This window comes from Panthera uncia, assembly GCF_023721935.1.
Source record: "Panthera uncia isolate 11264 chromosome A1 unlocalized genomic scaffold, Puncia_PCG_1.0 HiC_scaffold_17, whole genome shotgun sequence".
NCBI lineage: Eukaryota > Metazoa > Chordata > Mammalia > Carnivora > Felidae > Panthera > Panthera uncia.
In genome coordinates this window covers 7,234,980-7,260,375 of record NW_026057577.1, presented here as the reverse complement: position 1 = coordinate 7,260,375, position 25,396 = coordinate 7,234,980, and the positions used below count along the sequence as shown (strand labels likewise).

General features: G+C 49.4%; 1 protein-coding gene across 1 annotated transcript in view; it reads right to left on the bottom strand.

Annotated features, from left to right (window-relative positions):
• Window positions 1-5,650: 5,650 nt before the first annotated feature.
• Window positions 5,651-25,396, bottom strand: part of CBY3 (chibby family member 3) — a 31,160-nt gene continuing 11,414 nt past the window's right edge. Inside the window, exons 2-6 of the mRNA XM_049648820.1 lie at window positions 17,892-18,315; window positions 17,608-17,860; window positions 16,658-16,773; window positions 14,385-14,509; window positions 5,651-8,230 (exon numbers count right to left, since the gene is read on the bottom strand). Of these exons, the coding sequence (XP_049504777.1) occupies window positions 7,911-8,230; window positions 14,385-14,509; window positions 16,658-16,773; window positions 17,608-17,860; window positions 17,892-18,315 (1,238 nt within the window). The 3' untranslated portion in view covers window positions 5,651-7,910. The remainder of the gene's footprint in view (window positions 8,231-14,384; window positions 14,510-16,657; window positions 16,774-17,607; window positions 17,861-17,891; window positions 18,316-25,396) is intronic.

Here is a 25,396-nt window from a genome sequence, read left to right as displayed (position 1 = left end):
TTTGCTCTCAGTTATAATGGCCTTGAGCTGAGGGACGTTCTCTCTTTCTGTTCTCTGGAAGAGTTTGTTCTTTTATGATCGAAATGATCTGTTCCTTAACAGTTTGGTGGAGCCTGCCTATGAAGCCAGCTGGGCTTGGTATTTTCTTTGAAGGGAGATTTGTAATTACTAATGAAATCTCTTTAAAATGGTTACAGGGGGCGGGGGAATTCAGGCTTCTCTTTTTTTTCTTTTTGAAAACAATTTATTGTGGAAAATATCCACCACACAAAATTAGAAATAATAGTATGACAAACCCTCAGGTACCCATCACCCAGCTTCTACAATCAATAGTTTATAACCAAATCTTTTCATTTGTACTCTCACCCACTTACCCAACCCACATCCTAGACTACTGGGAAATGAATTCCAGACATCTCATCATTTCATCTGTAAGTATTTCAGTAAGTCTCTCTGAAAGATAAGGATTTCAAAAACACAAAACATAACCCCTATATATCATGCCTACACAAATTTAACAATTCTGTAATATCATCAAATATGCAGCCTATTTTCATCTTTCCCCAACTGTCTTCTGTGTTAGGGTTTTAAATTTATTTATTTTGAGAGAGAGAGAACGGGAGGGGCAGAGAGAGAGAGAGACAGAGAGAGAATCCTGAGCAGGCTCCGCACTGTCAGTGCAGAGCCCAACTCGGGGCTCAAACCCACAAATTGTGAGATTATGACCTGAGCCGAAATTAAGAGTCGGATGCTTAACTGACTGAGCCACCTAGGTGCCCCTCTATCAGTTTTGGTGTGTGTGGGGGGAGTGTTTTTTTTTGTTTTAGTTTGTTTGAAAATCAGGACCCAAAAATGTCCATACATTGTGACCGGTGGATGTGTCTCTTCAGAGGCCTGCGCACGGTGTGAAGGGCCCTGCTCCACAGTCCCATCGCTGTTGGTTTTCAGGCCACACACAGGCCTCAGTCCATGGTCATCCACACACCAAGCCACTGACTGGTCTTGCACTTTCCCTGGAGAGTTGTAACCCTGCTGGCATAACCCCAGGACATGGGTCTCTAAGGTCTACACCCAGTCCACCCACTGGTGAGTGCACAGAGTCCCCATGACCCTCTGTCCCCTTACTTCTATTCAGCTCTGCCTGATCAGAGATAGGGCACAGACCAGTTGAAAACAAACTGAGTATATGATATTACAGTATTGCTAAAATTTTTGTAGGTGCGATATACTAGGAGGGGACAGAAAGCAGCAGACAGGCTGATGGGTGGTGGCTCCCGAGGGTACAGGGGCCAAGACTCCTGCTCTGTGGCTCCAGGGATAGTGGTGCTGGTCACAGCCCTGAGCCATTCCTGCTTCCCAGGGTCCCACGTGAGGCCTCCTCACTCCCTGTTGGCACTGTTCCCGGTAACCGAGCAAGTTCTTTGGGCCTCTGCTCCGTGCCCAGTCCCCTCTGGCTGCCACAGGCTGCTGTGGTATTCCTGTCCCACGTGTGCGCAGACGCACATCTTGGGCACAGGCTTCTGAGTGATCTCGCTCTTATTCTGAACACGTCCAAGATTCAACAGCAGGCAAGGCAGAGCACGGATGGCCTCCCAGACTGAACTGGAGAGGGGGTCAATCCTGGTAGGAGTGGCCCCAAGAATCTGAAAGAAGAGACACACCCGTGTCGGAACTGAGGGGTGAGGCAGGAGCAAGGGTAAAGTGCTCATGGGGAAACTGTGTGGCACTGAGCCAGATGGAAACAGGAAAAGTAGAAAACTGGGGTGAGGCTGTGACCCCTTAGCTCCCAGACAGACACAGGGCAAGCAGGTGGTTTTGTGGGAAACACCCAGGCCACCTGGGTCCCCTACAGAAGGCAGGAGGCACCATCCTAGCCAATGCCAAGGCCAATGCCCTGGCCATCCTGGACACATGACCCCCCATCTATGCTCACTCAGCTGTCACGTCTGTCCCTCTCCCCTTTCATCTTAAACACGTTCTCAAAAGCGCTTGGCTCTGGGAATTGCAGGTTGTTTTCTGGAAAGATGCAACTTTTCAGACACGGTCTGTTTTTTCTCTTCAAAGCTGTGCTGCTTCTTACGTTCCTCTGGCCAATATTCTGTTCTGGACCCCAGTCTCAGCACAGTCACCCCTAACCATTTTTCCCTCCTTTTTACTAAGTGGGAAAATACACAAGACAGAAACATTGACCATCCTAACCATTTTTTGGTGTACAGTGAAGTGGTATTAACCACATTTGCGTTGTTATACAACCACCACCCCTAGCCATCCCCTTCTCTTGTTTCTTCTGGTACAGCTGAAACCACTGACCATTCTTACTGACCGATGTTACCACCCCAGTTTCTATCCATCACCTGGGCTGGTGGGGTGGGTTCAGGTGCAGAGGGCCATGGCTACAGGTAGGGGTCCTGGGTTCAGCATTGCTCCCTGCTGAGCCTGCTTAGGATTCCAGCATTTGCATCCTGTTATGGACCATGTGTCCCCCATTCCCAAAATGATTCATGTGGCAAAACCCCACCCCCAATGTGATGGCATCGGGAGGTGGGGCCTTAGGGAGGTGAGCAGGTTCGGTAAGATCATGACATGGAGCCCTCATGACGGAATTAGTGCCCTCATGAGAGTCACCAGAGAGCTTGCTTCCCTGCTCTGCTCTCTGCCATGTACGGATACAAGGAGAAGCTGGCCTCTGCAAGACAGCCCCCGCGTTGGCCATGCTGGCATCCTGACCTTGAACTTCCAGCAAATTTCTGTTGTGTAAATTAAAGTCACCCAAAATACCGTATTTTGACAGCAGCCTGAACTAAGACACGCCCACGGGGTCTGAATTTGATCTGTCACTGTCACATTTCTCAGCGTCTCATATTGCCTGGTTTCCTTGTTGGTATTTGTAGCCAGTCCATGTCTCACTCCACATTTCCAGCGGTGCAGGAAATGCAGTTTGTAAATGTTTTCCCATAACTTAATTTGTATGTCGAACCCGCCACTCGACAGCAGTGGTGGAAACTTAACTTCAGTTTGGAGCTGTCCCATCTCCCTTGCCTTCCTCTCGGATGTGTCTACATACCGCCTGAATACGAAGGCATTTTAAACTGCAAGACTGTCAGATTTCTGCGTGCATGTCTCTCCTTGCTCCCTCATCTTTTCTACACTGCTCACTCTCTGCCTCCTTTTTCTTTTTTAATGTTTATTTATTTATTTTGAGAGAGAGCACAAGCAGGAGAGGGGCAGAGAGGGAGGGAGAGAGAGAATCCCAAGCAGGCTCTGCACTGTCAGCACAGGGCCCAACATGGAGCTCGAACCCAGGAACTGTGAGATCATGACCTGAGTGTCAAGAGTCTGACGCTTAACCGACTGAGCCACCCAGGCACCCCACTCTCTGCCTCCTTTGGCTGCCCATTTATTTTGCCCCCATGAACACCCATGGCATTGCCAGAGAGCTCTGAGAAGCAAGACGTCCCCTAGCGGCCACTCCAGTCTTGCTGCAAAGTGCGGTGAGAAGGCCCTTCTGTCCTCTGGCTGTTAAGTATCATATCACCATCGGAATAGCTAAATGCCACTCGAGAATCCCATCATCTCCAATGGCACTAGGAAGCCCCGTTCCGTGGCAGCCTCTCCTGCTGTCAATTCTGGCCCAGAGGGGACAGCCACCAACAGCTTCTAGATGACTCAATGCTGCCTTCACTGTCTCCTACCCTACTGCCTTAGTGGAGGGAGCATCCTCTAGGCAGCTGCTAAAGAACAGTCAAATGGTGGATCTTCTGGTTTTATGTAATAAAGCCATTTTAACATTCCCACTCCCCTGAGCCTTTGGTTCCCTTCTTTAAAACTCAGCCAAGGCAATGCTGGCATCTCCACCTCATCTGACTGAGGCCACCACGGTGTCCAAACTTCCGGAGTCATCCAGAAGCACCTTAGGACAAGCTCTGGGTGTTCTTGGCAGCACTTTAAGTCTTCAGTCATGGGAAATGCTCCTGTATCAACCAACTTGCTCGACAATATTCTGTATCCCACCCCTGTCTGGTACCTTCAAGATCCACTCCCTGGGTATACTTCCCCAGTCCCTGCAGTCAGACCTGTCCTGCAAGTTTTTGGGTGACTGAGCTATTTCCTCCTAGAGTAGGGACTGTGCTTCACTGCAGAGGCCATGCTGAGACCCAATTCTAGTTGTTGGTCTGGAGGCAATGAGCGGAGGTGATAGTGAGAGTGATCAGCATTATTGCATAAGACATTCACCTCAAGTGAGATCTTTGCATAGCCTCCAGGCAAACTAGACTGTTCTTCTATATCAAGGCAAGGAAGCAGCTACTGCTCAGGGCTCTCAGGCTCAAGACTCTTAGATATATCCACCCAAACAACCCCATGCCAGGCCCAGGCCTCAGGATCCCACCTTCCTCCGCCCCCCGCCCCCCCACCGTCCCCTTCAAGCCCTGACTCTAGCACAGGAAAATTGTTGAGGATCCACTGGTCTGCTCCACAGCTCTGCTGCCTTTATGCTTAAATTGTGGGCCCAGTTTTCAGCACGCTTTGCTGAAAAAGTAAGTATGTCTTAATTTTGTTTATTTATTTTTGAGAGAGAGAGAGAGAGAGCACACAAAGGCAGGGAGGGGCAGAGAGAGGGAGACAGAATCCGAAGCAGGCTCCAGGCTCCGAGCTGTCAGCACAGAGCCCGACATGGGGCTCGAACTCACGAACCACAAGATCATGACCTGAGCCGAAATTGGATGCTTAACCGACTGAGTCACACAGGCGCCCCAAGTTAGCATTTACGTTGCCTCGGGAGACTTTCTGGCTTTCATATCATGCCCTCAGTCGAGTGGGCTAACTTGAGTCTTACATGCCTTCTCCAAAGTTTCTAAAGCAGGTTTAGAAAAACTAGCCACCCCTATAATCCTTGTAATTACAGTTGCCTTCCCATCTTTCAAGGGCCAAAGCTACTTCATAAGCCAAGCTTTCCCTTCAACTTCTCATTCCAATCTACCAAAGGGAAAAGTCTTATGCTTCAGATTGGGGGTTATCACCACCCCAGTTGGTGGGAGGTCGCTGTGGCATTCTGAATGGTAGATGAGCCAGTTCTAGATTCCTATCCCTATAGTCTCCCTTCCATTGCTACTTCCTACTGTTTTAGCTTGAATCCCCATGAAAGCAGAGACTGAGTCTAGAACTTGGGGGCGGTTGATATGGTAGGTGAATCCAGGAAATGAGAGGGAGGGAGGAGAATGACACAGGGTAGAAGGAAAATTCAACAAAGTGTATTTTGGCTTCTGTCCCTTATGAGTTGAAGGTTGCCTCAGAAGGCGTTAACTCACCTGCACTCCCAGGCTATGCCTATGGTTGAGAGAGGTCCTGAGGCTTAGGAGAAAGCCCTAAAGCAGAAAAGCAGAGAAACCTACAGTAGACACTTGAAACGAGGCACTGACAGTGTACATGGAGCCGTCTACCATAGCTGTGGCTAAAGTCAGAGGTGGGCTGATAAGATGTAACCAAAAGTTCCAACACATCTAGCACATCTTTCCTGCCTCCTAGGGGATCAGACATCTGGGCCAATGACAAAGGCCAGACACCATCTGCTCCCTGGGATTCAGGTGCCTGGTCCTGTAGACCTTTGTTATGCCCAGAATTCGTGATCCCCAAAGATCACCAGGGAGCCGAGTCTGATGCAAAAGCAAAGAGCCTTTATTCGAGCTAGCTCGAGCTCAATCCCCTACCTGTACCAATGCAGCAGTGAGATGCCAGAGAGCGCGAGGTTCAAAAGCACAAAGGTTTTATAGGGATCTAGGGGCAGTTGGTGGGGTAATGGTTGTGGTCTTAGCCAATTGGCTGGGGAAGGGTCAGAGTCCTGTTGCGCAGGTTGCCAGGTGTGGTTTGAACGGGAAGTTTGAACGGGTGAGCGGGAAGTTACTCAAAGGGAGGAGGTGTGGTCTGAGGTTTGAATGGGAATTTCTTTCTGTGGTTTTCCGGGAAAGGGGGCCATGTCAGGGACGTAGTCACTCAAGATGGAGGACACAGAACAAAATGGAGTTGGCCGGCCTAGGTCTGCTCTTTCATTCCCCCCTTGTCATGTAGCTTATGGACCCAATCATGGGACCGGCTGCATTTCTATTTTGTCCTCTTCTGTTATTAGGGGCTTGCACTGAGCACGGAGGACCATTAGTTGGACGGCCCCTATGCAGTCCCTGACAAACTGGACCAGTCTGTTGATGATAGAGGGTCCGAGGGTTAATAGTAGGAGCAGGATGGTGAGGGGTCCGGCAAGGGCCCAGATGAGGGTAGCTAACCAGGGAGACCAGTTGAACAAAGACTCGTACCAGGACTGAGATTGTTCTCTCTCTAAACTTTTGTTTTTGCAGCCCTTTCCTTATGAGGGCCATAGATTCTTTTACGACCCCCAAGTGATCAACATAGAAGCAACATTCTTCCCCTAGGGCTGCACAGAGTCCTCCTTGCTGCATGAATAATAAGTCTAATCCCCTTCTGTTTTGGAGTACTACTTCTGATAAGGAAGTAAGGGATTCCTGTAAATGAGAAATTGATTTCTCAATTCTATGTCTAAGTCAATGGCTGCCCTTAGGGTTCCGTAGTTTTTGTCCTGGATGACGAGTGAGGATATTCCGGTCCCTGCCCCCGCTAATCCCAGTTCCAAGAGCGCAGCCAGAGTTAGGGTTGTAATAGGCTCTCTCTTACTTCAGGGGTTAGTAGAGCCTAACCTGTTAAGTATTTCTTCCCCCGAATGGTACACTAGCTTGGGGATCAACTGCACGAGTATGCAGAAGCCTTCTTTCGAGGAGTTAAGGACTTGGGAGTGGACGCAGGGAGCGAGGCCGCTGGAACAGGCCCACCATGCATATTCGGGGGGAAGTAGATACACTGTCTCCCTGGGGACTGTTAGGGTTTCATTACAGAGATGTGACTGCCCAGGGGGCACGTGGCGTATGCAAGTGCCCTGCCCTGTTACCGCCTGGAGGATTAGTCTTGCAGTAGCCTGCTGCCATCTGCAGGAACTAGAGTTGGAGGCTGTTGTATAATTGCCTTTAATGGCAATACCTTTGTAATATGGGGGCCGGACATCTAGACAGAGCAAAAAGGACTTGGTCAGGTCGGGTCTAGAAGTGTTTAGTACCTGGTATGCTCCGACAACTGTGCTCCACAGGGGTCTGTATCAGATAGTAAGTTGTGACCTGGGGCAGGAGATGCGGGTGATGCTCCGGTAGGGACAGGGGATGTGGAGGGCTGTGTGGCCAAGGTCTAGGTGTTTCTGGGAGTGGCTGTCCGGGTGGGGGCAGGTCGGGGAACTAGTACTTGGTTGGGTCCTACCCCTGTGGGGGACTGCTGGGCAAGGGGAGTCGCTTGCATTCGGAGGGTAAATAACGTTCCCTTGTCCTTGGCTCCCAGCCTAACCCAGTCATATATCCTGAGTCCCCAGGTTTTTCCACTCTCCCATCCTGTTGTTTTTTTACCTTGGCTTGTAAAGGATATAACTATGGGATTACCACGCCCCCAGGCATATGGCGGTCGAGGGCCACTGGGCCGCTTTACCACAATGAGATCTCCGGAGCGTGGTGGGGTCCACCAGATGTGCCCCGTCGAGACACATGACCAGGAGGCGCAAAAGTAGTCAGCCGCGTCCCCACATGAGCTCGAGGGAGAGTGGCCGGGGCAGACATAGAAATAAAGGTTCTGCGCATGGAATCCGGGGGCATATGGTGACAAGGGGAGCAGAGTTTGGAGGTCTACGCAAAGTTCTGGGAACCAAGTATCCCTGGGGTGGCTCTGGGAAGTCTGATTAAGTATTGTCCCCGAGCTGGTGTCTATGATCTGCCAGGTGATGTTTTGGGGGGCGTGGGGACTCTCGGCAGCATGAGCAGTGACAAGCAGAGCTAACAGAGTTACCAATATCAGGTGGGTCGAATGTGCTATAACCTGAGCTTGAGCGGGTTGTGTTGGTCCCAATTGACAGCCCATCGCATGACAAAGTCCTTCCGGATCGTGGAGGGGTCCGCTGGCCGAACGTGGATGTGATGGACCCAGGTCGCGATGCCGTCTACTTTGAGAGCGGTGGGGGTTGTCAGCACCACGATGTAGGGTCCCTTCCAGTGCGGCTCGAGGGTCTCTCGGTGGTGCCTCTTGACGTAGACCCAGTCTCCCGGCCTGTACTGATGAGGTGTCAGCGTCGGGCCAGCCTCGTAGATGGCACGGAGGTGCGGCCAAATGTCCTCGAGCACCCTCTGGAGCCCTCTCAAGGAAAGAAAAAGTTCTTGATCTTTAAACTCAGCAAGTTCAGCTCAAAGGTTGGGAATAATAGGGGGTGGCCTGCCAAACATGATTTCATAGGGAGTAAAACCCAGGGTGTAAGGAGTGTTCCTAACCCAGTAAAGGGCATACGGTAGGAGAGTCACCCAGTCCCCGCCAGTCTCCATGGTTAATTTGGTAAGGGTCTCTTTTAGGGTTCTTTTCATTCTTTCTACCTGTCCTGAGCTCTGGGGCCTATAAGCACAATGTAATTTCCAGTTTGCCCCCACAGCCTCGGCTACTGCCTGCATTACCTGCGAGATAAAAGCTGGTCCGTTGTCTGATCCTACCATGGCAGGAAAACCATATGTGGGTAAGATGTCTTTTAGTAGCTTCTTAGCTACCGTCTGAGCCATTTCATGCTTGGTTGGGTATGCCTCCACCCAGCCAGAGACGGTGTCTGTAAATACTAAGATATTTATAACCATACTTTCCTGGTTTAACTTCAGTGAAGTCGGCCTCCCATTGGGCTCCTGGTCTGGTGCCTCTGAGCCTGGTTCCTTTTTTATTTGATGTGGCTCTTGCATTGGTGAGTTGGCAGGTCTTGCAGGCAGATATAACTTGCTCTATTTTGGTGTCCTATTGGTGAATCTGTGTCCATCCCGCACAAAGCTGCTGCCATCAGTGGACCAAGTAGCCTCGGCATCGGGGAGGGGCCAATCGGTCAGATCCGTCCGGAATCCATGTACTTGCTCCAGGATCCCCGCACAGTCATGTAGTGGAGCATCTAGGTCAGGGTCGGGCAGCAGGGTTGCAGGATTGAGGGCCGCACTGGGGTGGAACTGCACTCATGGAGGGTTGAGTAGGAGGCTCTAATAAGTCATAAGTGTGTTACTCATCCATCTATCAGGAGGCTGTTTCAGTACCCCTTCAATGGCGTGTGGGGTCGTGATCCAGATCTCCTGTCCTAGGGTCAGTTTGTCTGCGTCCTTGACTAGGAGTGCTGTTGCCGCAATAATTCTTAGGCATGGCGGCCAGCCAGCAGCCACTGGGTCTAGCTTATTGGACAGGTAAGCCACCGGGCGGTTCCAAGGGCCTAAGGCTTGAGTTAGGACCCCTTTTGCTATTCCCTTGTGTTCGTCTACAAAGAGATGGAAGGGCTTCGTAATGTCTGGCAGGCCCAGGGCTGGGGCACTTAGGAGGGCCTTTTTCAACTGATTAAAGGCAGTTTCTTCTTTTTCAGTCCATTTAAATGTTTTCCCCTCTTTGGTAGCTTCATATAGGGGCCTGGAGATCTCAGCAAAACCCGGAACCCGGAGGCGGCAGTAGCCGGCAGATCCTAGGAATTCCCTTACTTCCTTTTGGGAGGTGGGAGTAGGGATCTTTAGGACAGTTTCTTTTCTGGCATCTGATAACCGCTGCTGTCCGCCCTCCAGGATGTATCCCAGGTAACTTACCCTCTCCCTGCATATCTGAGACATCTTCGTGGTTGCCCTGTATCCCAAGGCCCCCAGGGTAGCCAGCAGGTCCTGGGTCCCTTGCTCACGGTCCTTGGCTGTGTCGGCAGCAATCAGGATGTCATCTACGTACTGTAGGAGGGTGAGGCCAGGGTGCTCCTTTCTGTACTCACCCAGGCCCTCGTGTAGTGCCTCGTCGAAGATGGTGGGCGAATTTTTAAACCCCTGAGGCAGCCGTGTCCAGGTGAGTTGCCTGCTGTAGCCCTCCTCTGGATCATGCCACTCGAAGGCGAACAAGGGTTGGCTCTGGGGTGCCAGCGGCAGACTGAAGAAGGCGTCCTTTAAATCTAATACAGTATACAGACCCTGGAGAGTGCCAAGGAGCTCAAGAGAGTATATGGGTTGGGAACAGTTGGGTGTATGTCCGTGACCCTCTTATTTACTTCCCGGAGGTCTTGTACCGGTCGATAGTCATTTGTGTGAGGCTTTTTGACCGGCAGTAGGGGGGTGTTCCAGGCAGATTGGCAAGGAACTAGTCCCCCTAGGCTTCGTAGTCTCCAAATGTGTGGCTGGATCCCCTTCTGGGCCTCCTGAGATATGGGGTATTGTTTGATTCTTACCGGACCTTCTCCTGGCTTGAGCTCTACCAGGACCGGGATCCTGTGAGCAGCTAGTCCTATCCCCCCCGTCTCTGCCCAAACCGAGGGGAATTCTTGTAGCCATCTGTCTATATTATCCTCTCTCGAGAGTGCCTCCTTGTGGAGGTGGTATTCATCCTCTAGTTTCATGGTCAGGACCTGGATGGGGTGGCCCTTGCCATCGGTGACCTGAGGCCCCCCCTTGTCTGAAAGTTATCTGAGCTCCAATCTTGGTCAGTAAGTCCCGTCCTAACAGCGGGTAGGGGCATTCCGGTATTACCATAAAGGAGTGGGATACCTGTTCCGTCCCCACATCTACCATTCTTCAGGTAGTCCATGAATACTGGCTCATACCAGTTGCCCCTTGTACCCAGGACTTCTTGCTGGCTAGCTTTCCTTGTGGGATGTGGAGGACCGAATGTTGTGCTCTAGTGTCGATAAGGAAGTCAACCAGGGTCCCCTCCACTTTAAGAGTTACCCTGGGCTCAGGGAGAGGGTCTGAACCCCGACTCCCCTAATCACTCCATTCATCTAGCTGTAAGACTTTTACTCGATCAGTCTTGCTTCCCTTCCCGCTGGCCTTTTTCGGACAATCTCAGACCCAATGCCCTATCTCCTTGCAGTATGCGCACTGATCTTTCTGCAGCCTCTGCCTACCCACCTTGGTGGTTCCTTTACCTCCTCTTGAGTCGTCCGCCAGCTGCCGGAGACGGCGGTCTCGTTCCTCGGGGAAGTCAGCAGTGGTAGCTAGTAGTATTCTGGCCAGGTCTCGAGTCTGCTTACTGCTGGCAGCCACCATGGTGCGAGCCTGCTTATCCTCAGGAGGCTCCTGATTATTATATACCTTTTTGGCTACCACCAGTAAGTCCTGCAGACTTTTTTTCTCCTAGTCTATCTGTTTTTTGTAATTTTTTCCTAATGTCTATGGCCGATTGGTTTACAAAGGCCATGATAACAGCTGCCTTGCTTTCCAGAGCCTCTGGATCCATGGGGGTATAGGTACAGAATGCCTCCATGATCTGTTCTAAAAAGGCAGCTGGAGATTCATCTTTTTCCTGTTGCACATTTCCTACCTTGGCCAAATTGGTTGGCTTCCTAGCAGCCATTTGGAGACCCCCCCATTAGAGTCTGGCAGTAGACCCGGAGCCTCTCCTTACCTTCTGCCGTGCTGAAATTCCACTGGGGCCGAGTTAAGGGGAAGGAGGCATCTATCTGAGCCTGGTTGGTGGTGGGATTCCCATCTGCGCCCAGAACTAGTTTTCGGGCCTCATTGAGGATTCTTTCTCTTTCCTCAGTCATGAACAGGACCTGCAAAAGCTGCTGGCAATCGCCCCATGTGGGCTGATGGGTAAAAAGAACGGAGTCTAACAGATCAATAAGCCCTGCCGGTTTCTTGGAAAACTTAGGATTCTGAGCTTTCCAATTGTAGAGGTCACTAGTGGCGAAAGGCCAATAGTGATAGGGCTGATTCCCCTCCGCGTCTGGGGGTCCGGTGGCTCGCAGGGGCAGAATAGTGGAGTCGGCGGCGGAGATGGATTGCTCCCTCTGAGCCCTTTGTCTGGTAAAGGGCGGGCTTCCCACTGGAGCGTTTCCGCCTCCTGCTCTCAGAACAGCATCTGTCTCCCCCAGAGGAGGAGGATGGTGTTCTTCCGGCATCCTAGGGGGGTTATATGGGGGAGGAAAAATTAATTCTTCTTCAGTCCCCCCTTGTAGGACAGGGTAGAGGGGTGCTGAAAGCTGGGTAAGACTTTTCTTGTTCTCCTTCTTTTCTGTCCCCTGCAAAGCGAGAATGGGTTTTGGCTCCAGAGGGCGTGGGGCTAGGAAGGGCTTAAGCCAAGAGGGTGGGTCTTCTACAAGGTCCTGCCAAGTGATAATGTAAGGGAGCTGATCAGGATGGCCCATCTTAGGCCGAGAGATGATACCCGACTCAGTGGATGGTAGGGAGCTTGAAGGTTCCCTCTGGCGGCCATCTGACATTGAAAGCTGACCACTCGCTAGAACAAAAAACCTGCCACCGACCCTTTCGGACTTCCATACTGAGGTTGTTAGCTCTTCCCCTGACATCCTTAAAGTGATCAATCATAATACTTAGAGGAGTAGTCTGAGTCTGTCCCATAACGTCCGTCCAGTAAGTCCACAGAACAAAACAGAGAAACACAGAAACAGACAAACAGAGGGCCCCTAGAAACTCTTCCAACTCCGTGGAAGCAAAACTGAAAGCTAGACGACGGTCTCACACCGACCGGTGGGAGCGACCCACCTCGTCTCAGACCTTTGAGGGGAATCCACGTCCCTCCAGAAGGGAGGATCGGAATGTCTTCTAAAACTCCTGGCCCAAGGTCCTCCAGTGCGTCCACTTAGACCGCACCGGGCACTACCAGAATTTCAGAAATGAGCTCACAGAGAAGAGACAGGGAACGAACAGACACTAACCATGGCCAGTCAGGCTCTCTGGGTCGGGGGTCCCTCGGGAGTCTTGGGGATCCCGGATGAGCCCCCAAATGTTATGCTCAGAATTCGTGATCCCCAAAGATCACCAGGGAGCCGAGTCCGATGCAAAAGCAAAGAGCCTTTACTCAAGCTAGCTCGAGCTCAATCCCCTACCTGCACCGATGCAGCGGTGAGATGCCAGGGAGAGAGAGAGCGAGTTTCAAAAGCACAAAGGTTTTATAGGGATCTAGGGGCAGTTGGCAGGGTAATGGTCGTGGCCTTAGCCGATTGGCTGGGGAAGGGTCAGAGTCCCGTTGTGCAGGTTGCCAGGAAGTTACTCAAAGGGAGGAGGTGTGGTCTGAGGTTTGAATGGGAATTTCTTTCTGTGGTTTTCCGGGAAAGGGGGCCATGTCAGGGACATAGTCACTCAAGATGGAGGACACAGAACAAAATGGAGTTGGCCAGCCTAGGTCTGCTCTTTCATGTTCATTCTAGGAATATTTTCAGAGGTCCTAATAAGTGTCATTAAATACTTTTCTACACTGAAATACAGGAGAGAATATAACAGCTCTATGGAGCTTGTGTCCTAGTAGTGGTGGTGGGGTAAGAGGTGGGGGGGGAGGAGAAGGACAAGAAAATATACAGCTTATCAAATGGTAACAGGTGTTAGAAAACAAAACAGGAAAGAAGGGTAAGTTGTGCTGGTCTGGTTTCAGCTGGGGAGAACACATGCTCATTTAAATAGAGACATGGTGGGGGGCGGGGAGGGGTGGTCCCTGGGTGGTTCAGTAGGTTAAGCGTCTGTCTCTTGACTTCGCTCAAGTCATGATCTGAGGGTTCCTAAGATCGAGCCCCACGTTGGGCTCTACGCTGATGGTGCAGAGCCTGATTGGGATTCTCTCTCCTTCCCCCTTTCTCTGGCCCTCCCCTGGTCGCTTTCCCTCTCTCTCAAAATAAATATATAAAACTTCTAAAAAAAACAATGAAAAAATAGAGTCATCAGGGAAAACTTCACTGAAAAGATGACATTTAAGCAGATACCTAGGGGCTGAGTGGCTCAGCCGGTTAGGCATCTGACTTCAGCTCAGGTCATGATCTCACTGTGAGTTCAAGCCCCATGTTGGGATCTATGCTGACAGCTCGGAGCCTGGAGCCTGCTTCAGATTCTGTCTCCATCTCTCTGCCCCTCCCCTGCTTGCTCTCTCTCTCTTTCAAATATAAAATAAAAACATAAAAAAATTTTTAAGCAGATACCTGAAGGAAGTGAGAGTAAAATCAGCCAGACACTGAGAAGGAGGGAACGGTGTGAGGGACGAAGCAAATCGGGAGAGTGCAGTGCCCCCCTCCCCCATGCCAGGTGAAGACAGTGTTTCAAGGAGGAGGAGGCCTCAACTGCCTGAAATGCTGATCGGCCAAGGTGAGGATGGACAATGGGCGAAGGACAAAGCAACATAGCAGGGTGATGGCATCTTTGACAGAGCAGAGCAAAGAGGGAGGGGAGGAACTGAGGACAGTGAATACAGGAAACTTCTTGGAGTTTCATTATAAAGGGAAGCAGAGAAATGGGGCAGTAGCTGGAAAGTAATGTAGGGTCAAGATAAGGAATTTTTTCTTTCCAAGATGGGAGACCTACCAGCTTCTCTGCTCCCATTTCCCTTCATCTTTCCTCTTGCTGTAGACAAATCTGCGGCCTCTTTGACCTCCCTCTTCAAGCCCCAAAATATTTTTCTGCAAAGCTCTGATCCCCAGAGTTCTGAGCTGTAGGAGGTGAAAGCCACAAAGAGTCCTTTGTTCAAGCTTTCTGCTCTTGTCACATCCTTCCCTGGGGCAATACACTTGGCTGCCTCAGTCAGGGGCTGAAATTCCATAGCAGGAAGAACAAAGTCAGATATCTCAAAATATCATCCTGCTGCATTTATTTCCGGCCCTTTCTCCACTTGGATGGCCTCTCCCTAAACATGGGGCTCCCTGCCTGCCTGCTGCTCTGGTCTGCCAGCACAGCTACTTTATTGTTAAGTATTTTGATCAAAGCAATATTCCCTAAACTTTAGGCATTCCTGGATCATTGTTATGATTTTAGCTGTTTCCCTACAACTCATGTCGTTTTACTGCATGTTTCTTTTTTTTAATTTTTAAAAAAGGTTTGTTTATTTTTGAAGGAGAAAGAGACAGAGTGTGAGTGGGTGAGGGGCAGAGAGAGAGAGGGAGACACAGAATCCGAAGTAGGCTCCAGGCTCCGAGCTGTCAGCACAGAGCCGGACAGGGGGCTCGAACCCACAAACCGTGAGGTCATGACCTGAGCCGAAGTTGGACGCTTAACGGACTGAGCCACCCAAGCACCCCTACTTCATGTTTTTATGTAAAGCACTTTCTTAAAAAAAATTTTTTTTTTTTACTGTGGTAAAATTCGCGTAACACAAAATTCACTGAAGTGTACAATTCAGTGGCTTTTAGAGCATTCAGTGCTGTACAACCATTACCAAACAGTTCCAAAATATTTTTCGTCCCTTTAAAAGGGATCCCTTTGCCTGCTAAGCAGTCACTGCCTCCTCCCAAATCCCCCCCCCCCCACCAGCCCTTGGAAACCACCAATCTGCTTCCTGTCTCTCTGGATTTGCCTATTATGGGTATACTATATAAAGAGAATCATATATCTGACCCTTTGAGTCTGGCATCTTTCACTTAGTTTCTCCATTAGCACCTTATTTTGGGCTTGATTTTTTTCTGGTGTTATCATTTTGACTCCCTTTCCATTTCCTTGTCTGTATATATTTTTTCTTCATTATTTTATTTAAATATTTTATTTAAGTAATCTCTACACCCAACATGGGGCTCAAACTCAAAATCTCTGGATCAAGAGCACACACTCTTCTGACTAGGTCAGCCAGGTGCCCCTTTCTTAGTTAAAAAAAAATTTTTAACATTTATTCATTTTTGAGAGACAGAGACAGGGCATGAGCAGGGGAGGGGCAGAGAGAGGGGGAGACACAGAATCAGAAGCAGGCTCCAGGCTCTGAGCTGTCAGCATAGAGCTTGATGCAGGGCTCAAACCCACAAACCATGAGATCCTGACCTGAGCTGAATAAAGTTGGACACCTCACTGACTGAGCAACCAGGCACCCCTTTCTTAATTATTTTAAAAGGAAAATTGATTTCATAACTATTTTAAATATTTTTTATTTAATTTACATTAATGTATACACAGAATTACTAACATACAAAAAAAAGCACTGCTCAAAATGTTATTAAACTTAGTGTCTAATGACATGTTTTGTGTTGTTTTCCTGATTGAATAAATAAGTCCACATCTTTGTACAGAGTAGCTGTTAAGTCGGGCGCCTGGGTAGCTCAGTCTGGCATCTGACTTCGGCTCAGGCCATGATCTGGCAGTGTTCATGAGATAGAGCCCTGCTTCCAGCTCTGTGCTCACAGTGGGGAGCCTGCATCGAATTCTGTCTCCTTCTCTCTCTCTGCCCCTCCCCTGCTCATGCACATGTGTTCTCTCAAAAATAAACATTTAAAATAAACAAAACAAAAACAAACCCACAGAAAAACATCTATCAAAGTAGCTGTTTAGTAATCCCTAGTCTACTGCTGAAGGAAAGTTAGGTGGAGGCAGGACACTCACTTCTCTCACAGGTATTACCTGATTCTAGGGAAAAGGGTCCATGCTCTCAGGTTTCAGTGGTTGCTGAAATGCCCTGTCTACATTCCAGGGAAAAGTTTACAGATTGCAAGGACTGGTGTCACCACCTTTTGTTGTGCAGTTACATCACCCACAAGTACAACACACTCCCTGAAGCACCTTCTACTATACTTTGTGTGTATAGGGGTTGGGGGAAAGCAGACCCCCCCATGTCCCTGATCCAAAATGGATCTAGGAGGAGAGCAAAATCAGACACCTACCAGAAGAAAGGAGTGAAGCTCACCAGGAGGTAACAGCCAGGATTCAGCTCAAGGCCACTGCTGTAGGACAAAATGAAGGTCCAGGATGGCCAAGTCTCTTTGAGAGCACAGGAAATCTGGATTTTTAATATGAAATTTCCAAATTCTTAAATGTTGGCAACTAGGGGCACCTGGGGGGCTCAGTCGGTTAAGCGACTGACTGGCTCACGTCATGATCTCATTGGTGGGTTGGAGCCCTGCCTCGGCCTCTGTGCTGAAAGCCAGCCAGGAGCCTGCTTCGGATTCTGTGTCTCCCTCTCTCTCTGTTTCTCCCCCCTCTCAAAACTAAATAAATATTTTAAAAAAATGTTAATGTTGACAACTAATGCAAAACTTTTAAACAACGCGGGTGGAGCAAATCCTAAATGTGTTACAGGCTTAGCTCTGGAGAGTGCTTGTTTGTACCCCGGGTGAGACAAACCCTTTATTCTACAGAGGAGGAAAGGAGACCTGTAACGGAGAAGCTACCAGCCAAAAGCCACACAGCAGCTGGGAGAGGCTGAGGCCCAGTTTCGAGAAAGCTTCGTAAAATACACATACCCCGGACTCAGGCTGAAACCCTCTGGCCCGCGCCGCTCCTCTAAGCCAGGGGAGCCAAGAGCGAGGTCCCTGACCCTCTCCGCCTGACCGCCTCACCGCACCCTGCATCGCTGAGCTCCCAAGGTTTCACTGTCTCCCCGACTTCGTCCTCCGTTCCTTGGGCCAAGAACGCCACTGCTCACCCCTGCTTGCCATCCTCGCGCCCACTCCACTCCTCCCTCCCCTAGCACTGCCCTGTGCAAGCCTGGCTCCCACCCCGCGTTCCCAGCGGGCCGCACACACACCTTCCTCCACGCCCTATCGCGCCCTCCCGAGACGGGCTGCCGGCTGAGTCACCCGTCCACTAACGCGCACTAAGTGACGGTCCCTACCCGCAGGTCGCGAGCCCGAGCCGACCCCACTTGGCTGCCTACGAAGGCGCCGGGGCCGGCAGAGAGGAGCGAAATGCGCGTGCGCCGCACGGGCTTTATTGCGTCACCGCGACTCCAGAGCGCGCGGCTGGAGCAAGAGCACCGCGTTCGCGCCTTCGCGTTTGCGCATCCTCCTCTGCCAGGAGCGCGCCCCAGACGCCGGGCTGGCCTGGGAATCGAACTTCTTCTCCAGCAGGTGCATGCGCGCTGTGGTCTCAGTCAGCATGTCCATGAGCAGCTCCTGCTGCAGCTTCAGGTAGTTGTTCTCCTCCAGCAACAATTGGCTGTTGACCCCCTGCACCTGCGTCTTCCAGCCCGAGTTGCTGGGTGAGGGCAGCGGCGGTCGCGACCGCCGCGGCTGCCCCTCGGTGGTCCACTGGCCGCCGCGGAACACAAAGGCCTCGTCGCTCAGGCGAGTGCGCGGCGCGCCGTAGCTGAGGCCCAGCTCGGCCTGGCGCGTCCGGTGGTCTAGCAAGTAGAAGGTGGACATGGAGGAGATGCGGCGCAGCGGCGGGCGCCGCGGGGAGAAGCGCTGCGAGAAGTGGTCGGCCCAGAACTGCTGCAGCTGCTCCCACAGGCGGCTGATGTGGCCTGAGCTAAGACACCTGAAGGCCTCCAGGGTGAGGACCGAGTGGACCTTGTGGGGCGCGTGGGTGCCCAGTGCCGAGCCTCAAGGACGTGGGCGACCAGGGCTGCGCCCTTTCCTCTGGAGGCCCTGTGTCCAGAGTGATGAAGGCGAGCCAGGGGCACTGCTGGGGAGCAAGAGTCCGGGTGAGCAGCCTGCTTGGACAGGCTGTCCGGTCAAACCGCGAGGATCGGTGGACAGGGCTTAGCTCTGAGGCTGGCACTAGGGTGCTGGTCGCTGAGGAGCCCATCCCTGCACACTGGCACTGACAGCAATCTCCTGAAACTACCTTCTCCAAAGACCACTGTGTGTCAGGCCCAGGAGACAAAATGTGGATGGAGGACCATATCCCTTGCTTTCTGAGCATAGGACAGGCTGCTGGAAGGGATTGCTGTCCCAGGAGAAGGGAACAATAGAGACCGGTACTTAAAAGTTGAGTAGGACTTTGCCATGTGGATTGAGGGTGGACAGTGGAGAACCTCTAGGCAGAGTGAAGAGCCAGGCACAGCTTGCATGTTCCCCATGTAAGGAAGAGTTTGGAGTAGGATTTGTGTAGGGGACTCGGCTGGGAATACAAGAGGAAGCTAGAAAGGGGACCAGGGCATAAACTTCATTCTGTGGATAAGAGGGCACTGCTGGATGACAAAGCCAGGGCTAGATCTGGATTCAGGAAAGTATTTGGTAGGATGTCTAAAATAAACAAAGGCATTATTGCCACGTTCAGTTATTTTATAAACTGCTCTGGGCCAGGCTTGGTCTGGGCAGGGGTTCTTAGCCTGTGCCTGCCCTCAAGATGCTACTGGTCCAGCTAGGAACCCAGATGTGTATGTAGGTGACAGTGGTGCATTATGCTCAGTGACATCTTGGGGGCCTGTGCCATGGGCTAGGACCTATGCTTAGGATTCAAAGTCATAGAGGTTATGCAGACTACACATGACTTTTCTCCCAAGTAGACTACATCCTCAAGGAAGCTAAAGTCCAGATAACAGACAAGTTTCATTCTCTGTCTCCGCCAGCGCCTATACGTGCTGACTCTATTAAATGGGAAGAGGGCTATGTGTTCTCTTTTAAATTCCTCTTCTCTCCAGGAGGGTGAAAAGGGATAGAACTCTATCATGCCTTCATCAATCCAACACACACTTATTCCTCTCGCACACAGCTGGGCTGAAGGGGTGGTACTACCCCCTAGATCTGGCTCAGGGCATCATCTCTCTGAAAGCCCAAAGAGAGCCTGAGAGGTGCAGCCAGGCCCATGTTTAAGGCTGCGTCTTCCCAGAGGGCCCTTTCCCAGTAATACTCACTGCATGTTGTGCCTCACCTGGAGGATGTGTCGGAGGTGCCAAGCTGCTGTCCCAGGCCTGGCCCCATCCCTGAACCACTAAGCTGCTGTCCACCAGCTATGACTCACAATGCCTCCAGGTTGGGCCAGCCTGGGACAGAAGGGGTGCACACGGTCTAGCTATAAAACAGACCCTGGGCTCTTCCCATATTCAGCAGTTCTTGTCTGCTGTGTTCCAGGCGTGGTTGTACAGAAGTGAAGGAGATGTTCGCTTATCAAACTATAGTGGGGGTGTGTGTGGTGGTGGTGTGTGGGGGGAGGTTTAGAAGCAGAGCCAGAGATAGGAATTTGATGTAAGGGACTGATCGAACAAGATAAGTCCCTAAAACAATAAAACAAAAACAAGATAGTTTTTAGTGTCTGGGTGTCATGGGTCAGGTTCCCGGAAGCAGAGACTGAGATGAGAATTCTTGCTTAGTAATTTATTGGGGAAGTGCTTCCAGGAGAAGGGATGGGGGAAACAGGCAGGGCAGGGCAACAAACTAAAGTAAGCAGGAGAGTGGCCTCAGGTGGAAACTAGTTTCAGCCCCATCCCATAGGTAACTGAATAAATTGCACAGTTAGGCCTCCTTACCACAAGAAAGCAAGTTTTTAACACCCTCTCCCTTCTCTCCTACCCTTCATTTCCCATGATGTATTGGCCAGGGCAGCTGTGAGTTGTCAGCCAGCACTTAACGCATGTATGAGGTGGGTGCATCACCAGTAAAAGGGATCTTTGGGGCCCCAGCAGCATAGAGGAGAGAGGAAGAGGATAAATAGTAAAAATGAAAAGAGAGGCGCCTGGCTGGCTCAGCTGATAGAGCATGCAACTCTTGGTCTTGGGCTCATGAGTTTGAGCCCCATGTTGAGGGTAGAGATAACTTAAATGTTAAAAAAAAATAACTAAATGAGGGGTGCCTGGGTGGCTCAGTCAGTTGAGTGTCCAACTTCGGCTCAGGTCATGATCTCACTGTGAGTTCGAGCCCCGCGTTGGGCTCTGTGCTGACAGCTCAGAGCCTGGAGCCTGCTTCAGATTCTGTGTCTCCCTCTCTCTCTGCCCCTCCGCCACTCATGCTCTGTCTCTCTCTGTCTCAGAAATAAATGAACATTAAAAAAAAATTTTTTTAAATAACTAAATGAATTTGATTGTGAGGGGCACCTGGGTAGCTCAGTTGGTTAAGTGTCTGACTTCAGCTCAGGTCATGGTCTCACAGTTTGTGAGTTCGAGCCCCACTTCAGGCTTGCTGTCAGCCTGTCAGTGCAGAGCCCACTTCAGATCCTCTGTCCCCCTCTCTCTGCCCCTCCCCTACTTGTGCTCCCCCCAAAAAGAAAGAAAGAAAGAAAGAAAGAAAGAAAGAAAGAAAGAAAGAAAAAAAAGAAAGAAAGAATGAATGAATTTAATTGTGGTGCATACAATGGGGGAAAAAAAAGGAAAAGAAAATAGAGAAATACAGAAAATGACCTGAGGACATGGTGTTCAGTAAAGGTACTTGACATCCATGCTAAGACCTAAATGATGAGAACATCTCAGCTACATGAAGATTGGGGGCTGGAGGCAGGGATGAGCTGGGCCTGTTTGAAGGACAAGCACCACGTGTTGGGAAAATGGAAGGTATTACCTGCCAAGCACGCCCAAGTTGACTGCCATCACCTAGCTTGGCGTTCCTGACCTCAAGGGCCTCTTCCACAGGCCTCCCCATTAATTCAGCCTCCTGCATGGCCCTCCAGGGAGTTGGACCCAGCTCCAGAGAAGCTCACATCCTGGGGGAGAGCAAGCAGGTAGTGTCACCTCCTGGGAAAGTTTCTTCTTGAACAGTTTTATTAAGGTATAATTGACAATAAATGACGTTTATTTATTTTAATTAAAAAAAATTTTTTAATGTTTGTTTATTCTTGAGACAAAGACAACATGAACAGGGGAGGGGCAGAGAGAGAGGGAGACACAGAATCAGAAACAGGCTCCAGGCTCTGAGCGTCAGCACAGAGCCCGACGCAGGGCTCGAACCCACGAACCGTGAGATCATGACCTGAGCCGAAGTCGGATGCTCAACCAACTGAGCCACCCAGGCGCCCCTTATTTTAAATTTTTTAATGTTTATTTTTGAAAGAGAGCGAGACAGAGCACAAGCAGTGGGGGAGGCACAGAGAGAGAGGGAGACAGAATCTGAAGCAGGCTCCAGGCTCTGAGCTGTCAGCACAGAACCCAGCATGGGGCTTGAACTTACAAACCATGAGATCATGACCTGAGCTGAAGTCGGACGCTTAACCGACTAAGCCACCTAGGCGCCCCTCAAAGTAAAAGTTTTTAATTTTATAAAGTCCAGCTTATCAAGTTTCTCTCTTGTAGTTCATTCTTTTTGTGTCCTATTTAAGAATTCTTTGCCAAAAAAAAAAAAAAAAATTCTTTGTCAAACCTAAGGTCACTAAGATTTTCTCCTCTGTTTTCTTCTGGAGGTTTTGTGGTTTTGGCTTTACATTTAGGTCTGTGCTACATTTTGAGTTAATTTTTGTGTACAGTGTGAGGTGAGAATTGATTTTTTTTCCATATAGATGTCAATTTGACCTAGCACCAATGATAGAAAGACTAGCCTTTCCTCCCTAGTCGCAGTCCCATCTCTTGTTCATCATGTGACTATGTCCAAATGTCTGTTTCTGGGCTCTCTGTTCTCTTCCATTGATCTTTATTCTTGTACCAATACCGTATTTTCTTAATTATTATAGCTTAGTTATTGTAAGTCTTCATATCTGGTAGTATATATCTTCCAACAATGTTCTTTAAAGATCGCTTTGGTTTTCTAGGTCCTTTGGAATTCTATATAATTGAATTTCCATCCTAATTTTAGAATTAGAATGTCAGTTTCCACAAATAAACCCTCATGCTCACTGTTCAAAGCTCTCTCTTCCTATCACGAGGACACTTGAGAGCTCAAATCAGCCCTCAGAAGGTTGTCTGATGGACATGGAATCAGAGCCCAGGAATATTTTAATCAAGCCAGTGATTCATTCTCTCTGTATCTCTCTCCAAATTGTATCGATATTATTAAGGCTAATTTTCATTAACAATCTCAGCATTTCATGCAGGTCATGGGTGGCCATGGTATACAGAAACTTTCAATTTCCCTTATTTCCTTACAAAAAAGGGAAAGCTATAAAACCCAAGGAAGTCTTCTCTTTAAGTTTATTTATTTATTTTGAGAGAGAGACTGATAGAGAGCAAGGGAGGGACAGAGAGAGAGGGAGAGAGAATCCCCAGAGAGGATCCCAAGAATCCCTATCAGACTGTTATCTCAGACCCCGACTCAGGGCTTGATCTCACAGTTCAAGAGTCTGATGCTTAACCAACTGAGTCACCCAGGGGCCCCGAATATGAACGTGTTTGATAGCTGTTGATACACATTAATATCAGGAGGTTTTTACCCCCTGTGGCTCAATAACATATTCATTGTCTCACTTCTGAAACAAATATCACACTAAGGTAGAACTTAAAATTGAGCCCATATTCAGAAACATGTAGATTTTTCTGAAAGTTGAAAAGGTTTAAGTAATGTTTTTCCTAAAACAAATGGGCTTTAATACTTTTTTTTTAACATTTATTCATCTTTCAGAGAGAGAGACAGAGCATGAGTAGGGGAGGAGCAGAGAGAGAGGGAGACACAGAATCTGAAGCAGGCTACAGGCTCCCAGCTGTCAGCACAGAGCCCGACGCAGGGCTCAAAACCATGGGCCGCAAGATCATGACCTGAGCCAAAGTGGGCCGCTTAACTGACTGAGTCACCCAGGCGCCCATGATACCTTTTATTTTTATTATTGTTTTTAATGTTTATTTTGAGAGTGTGCCCACACGCGTGCACAGGGGAAGGGCAGAGAGAGGAGGGGCAGGGGCAGAGAGAGGGAGAGAGAATCTAGGTAGGCTCCATGCTGTCAGCGCATAGCTCAGCTCAGAGCTTCATCTCAGGAACCATGAGATCATGACCTGAGCCAAAATCAAGAGTCAGATGTTCAACCAACTGAGCCACCAAGGTACCCTAAAACCCAAGGACATTTTTACTTGATTATTTAAATGGGAGAAGTTTAGGTAAATGAGGAACAATTAACATGTTAACTCCTTTCACAAGCAGACCTTGATTTTGAGGAAATGTCATGAAAACTGCAGAATTTAAGGTCCACAATAAAAAAAAAACATTGCTTCCTGGCTTTTTTAGGGAACTCAGTGCCCATGTCATCCCTGAAAAGACCAGACCTGGAGCCCCCAAGGAAAGGAGTGCTAGGTACCAACACGTCTGAGTTTAAGGACATAAAGTTCATTCTAAGGGCACAAAGGAATGGAGAAGAGGACCTAAAAAATGAATTTTTGTTTCCTCACACCACAGGCAAATGCCACAGTGGCTGTGAATGTCAGTGAATCCCTTCTCTTGGCAACTGAGAAGAATACTCCCAAAACCAAGGACACAAACTCTTGTTTTCAGCCCTGTGGCTATTTCACTTGGTTCCTGAGATAACTCTGTTAGTGTGACATTTGCCCTTCCCCAAGACAATGAGGCGTTCTCTGTGCCAACATACCGTACAAAAAAAGAATTCTGCATCTGTATAAAACTTGATAAAAGTCATTCAGATGGTACAGAACACAAGAACACCGTTATAAAGAATGCACAAGCTTTATTTGGCACCTCCATTTTTTGTATATTTGGTTATTTGCTCCCTTTTATATATTTGGTTATTTGCTCCCTTTGGTTATTTGTATATTTGGTTATATTTGGTTATTCTGCAAGGTGCCTTTTTATGGAAGAGCAAATTAAGCAGGAAAGAATGCCCATCTGCTCTGTGGCTTATCCTTCCCTTGGGCTTTTTCATCTTTTTTTTTTTTTAATGTTTATTTATTTTTGAGAGGGAGTGAGTGAGCAGGGGAGGGGCAGACGGAGGGGAGGACAGAGGATCCAAAGCATGCTCTGTGCTGGCAGCAGAGAGCCCAACGCAGGGCTCAACCCCACAAACCGTGAGATCATGACCTGACCTGAAGTTGGACGCTTAACTGACTGAGCCACCCAGGCGCCCCAGGCTTTTTCTTCTTTAGTTTCTTCACTCGTCCTCTTGGGCTTGGTGGTGACAGCTGTGGGGTGGGGTGTAGCATGCAGGGCAGGCCAGGGTAGTGGTTTAAAGGTGGCTATACTCCTGCCCTCTTTCCCATGCTGGTCTGAAGCCATTGTGCCTTAAAATTAGTCTCATCCATGGTCTTTGTTTTTGTTTTCAAGATTTATTTTCAAGAGAGAGAGAGAGAGAGAGAGAGCAGGGGAGGGGCAGAGAGAGAAGGAGACACAGAATCTGAAGCAGACTCCAGGCTCTGAGCTGTCAGCACGGAGCCCCATGCGGGGCTTGAAACCACAAACTGTGAGATCAAGACCTGAGCCGAAACCAAGAGTTGGACACAAATGACTGAGCCACCCAGGCACCCCATCACGCATGTTCTTTGGAATCTGCAAGTCCTCTATATGAAAAAATGTTTGAATTTTCTGTTTTAATAAAAAAAAACTGGAAAAATGCTAATGCATGTTCTATCTGCTCTAGATAACCGCATTGTAACCAGGAAGCACCACCAAACCTGAGTCTGCATCTAGGCCTGAGTGGAGGAGGCTAAGGAGTGGGCAAGGCAAGCAGGCAGGCATGGGAACGCTGAGCTCCACTGGGGAGTGGAAGATTTCAAAGTCTTTCTGAAGAGTCAAAAGTAGACTGAGAATGTGCATCATATCATTGCACAGAACATGTGCTAGCTGAGCTTTATTTAAAACATGTCTTGAGGGCAATTGGGACCA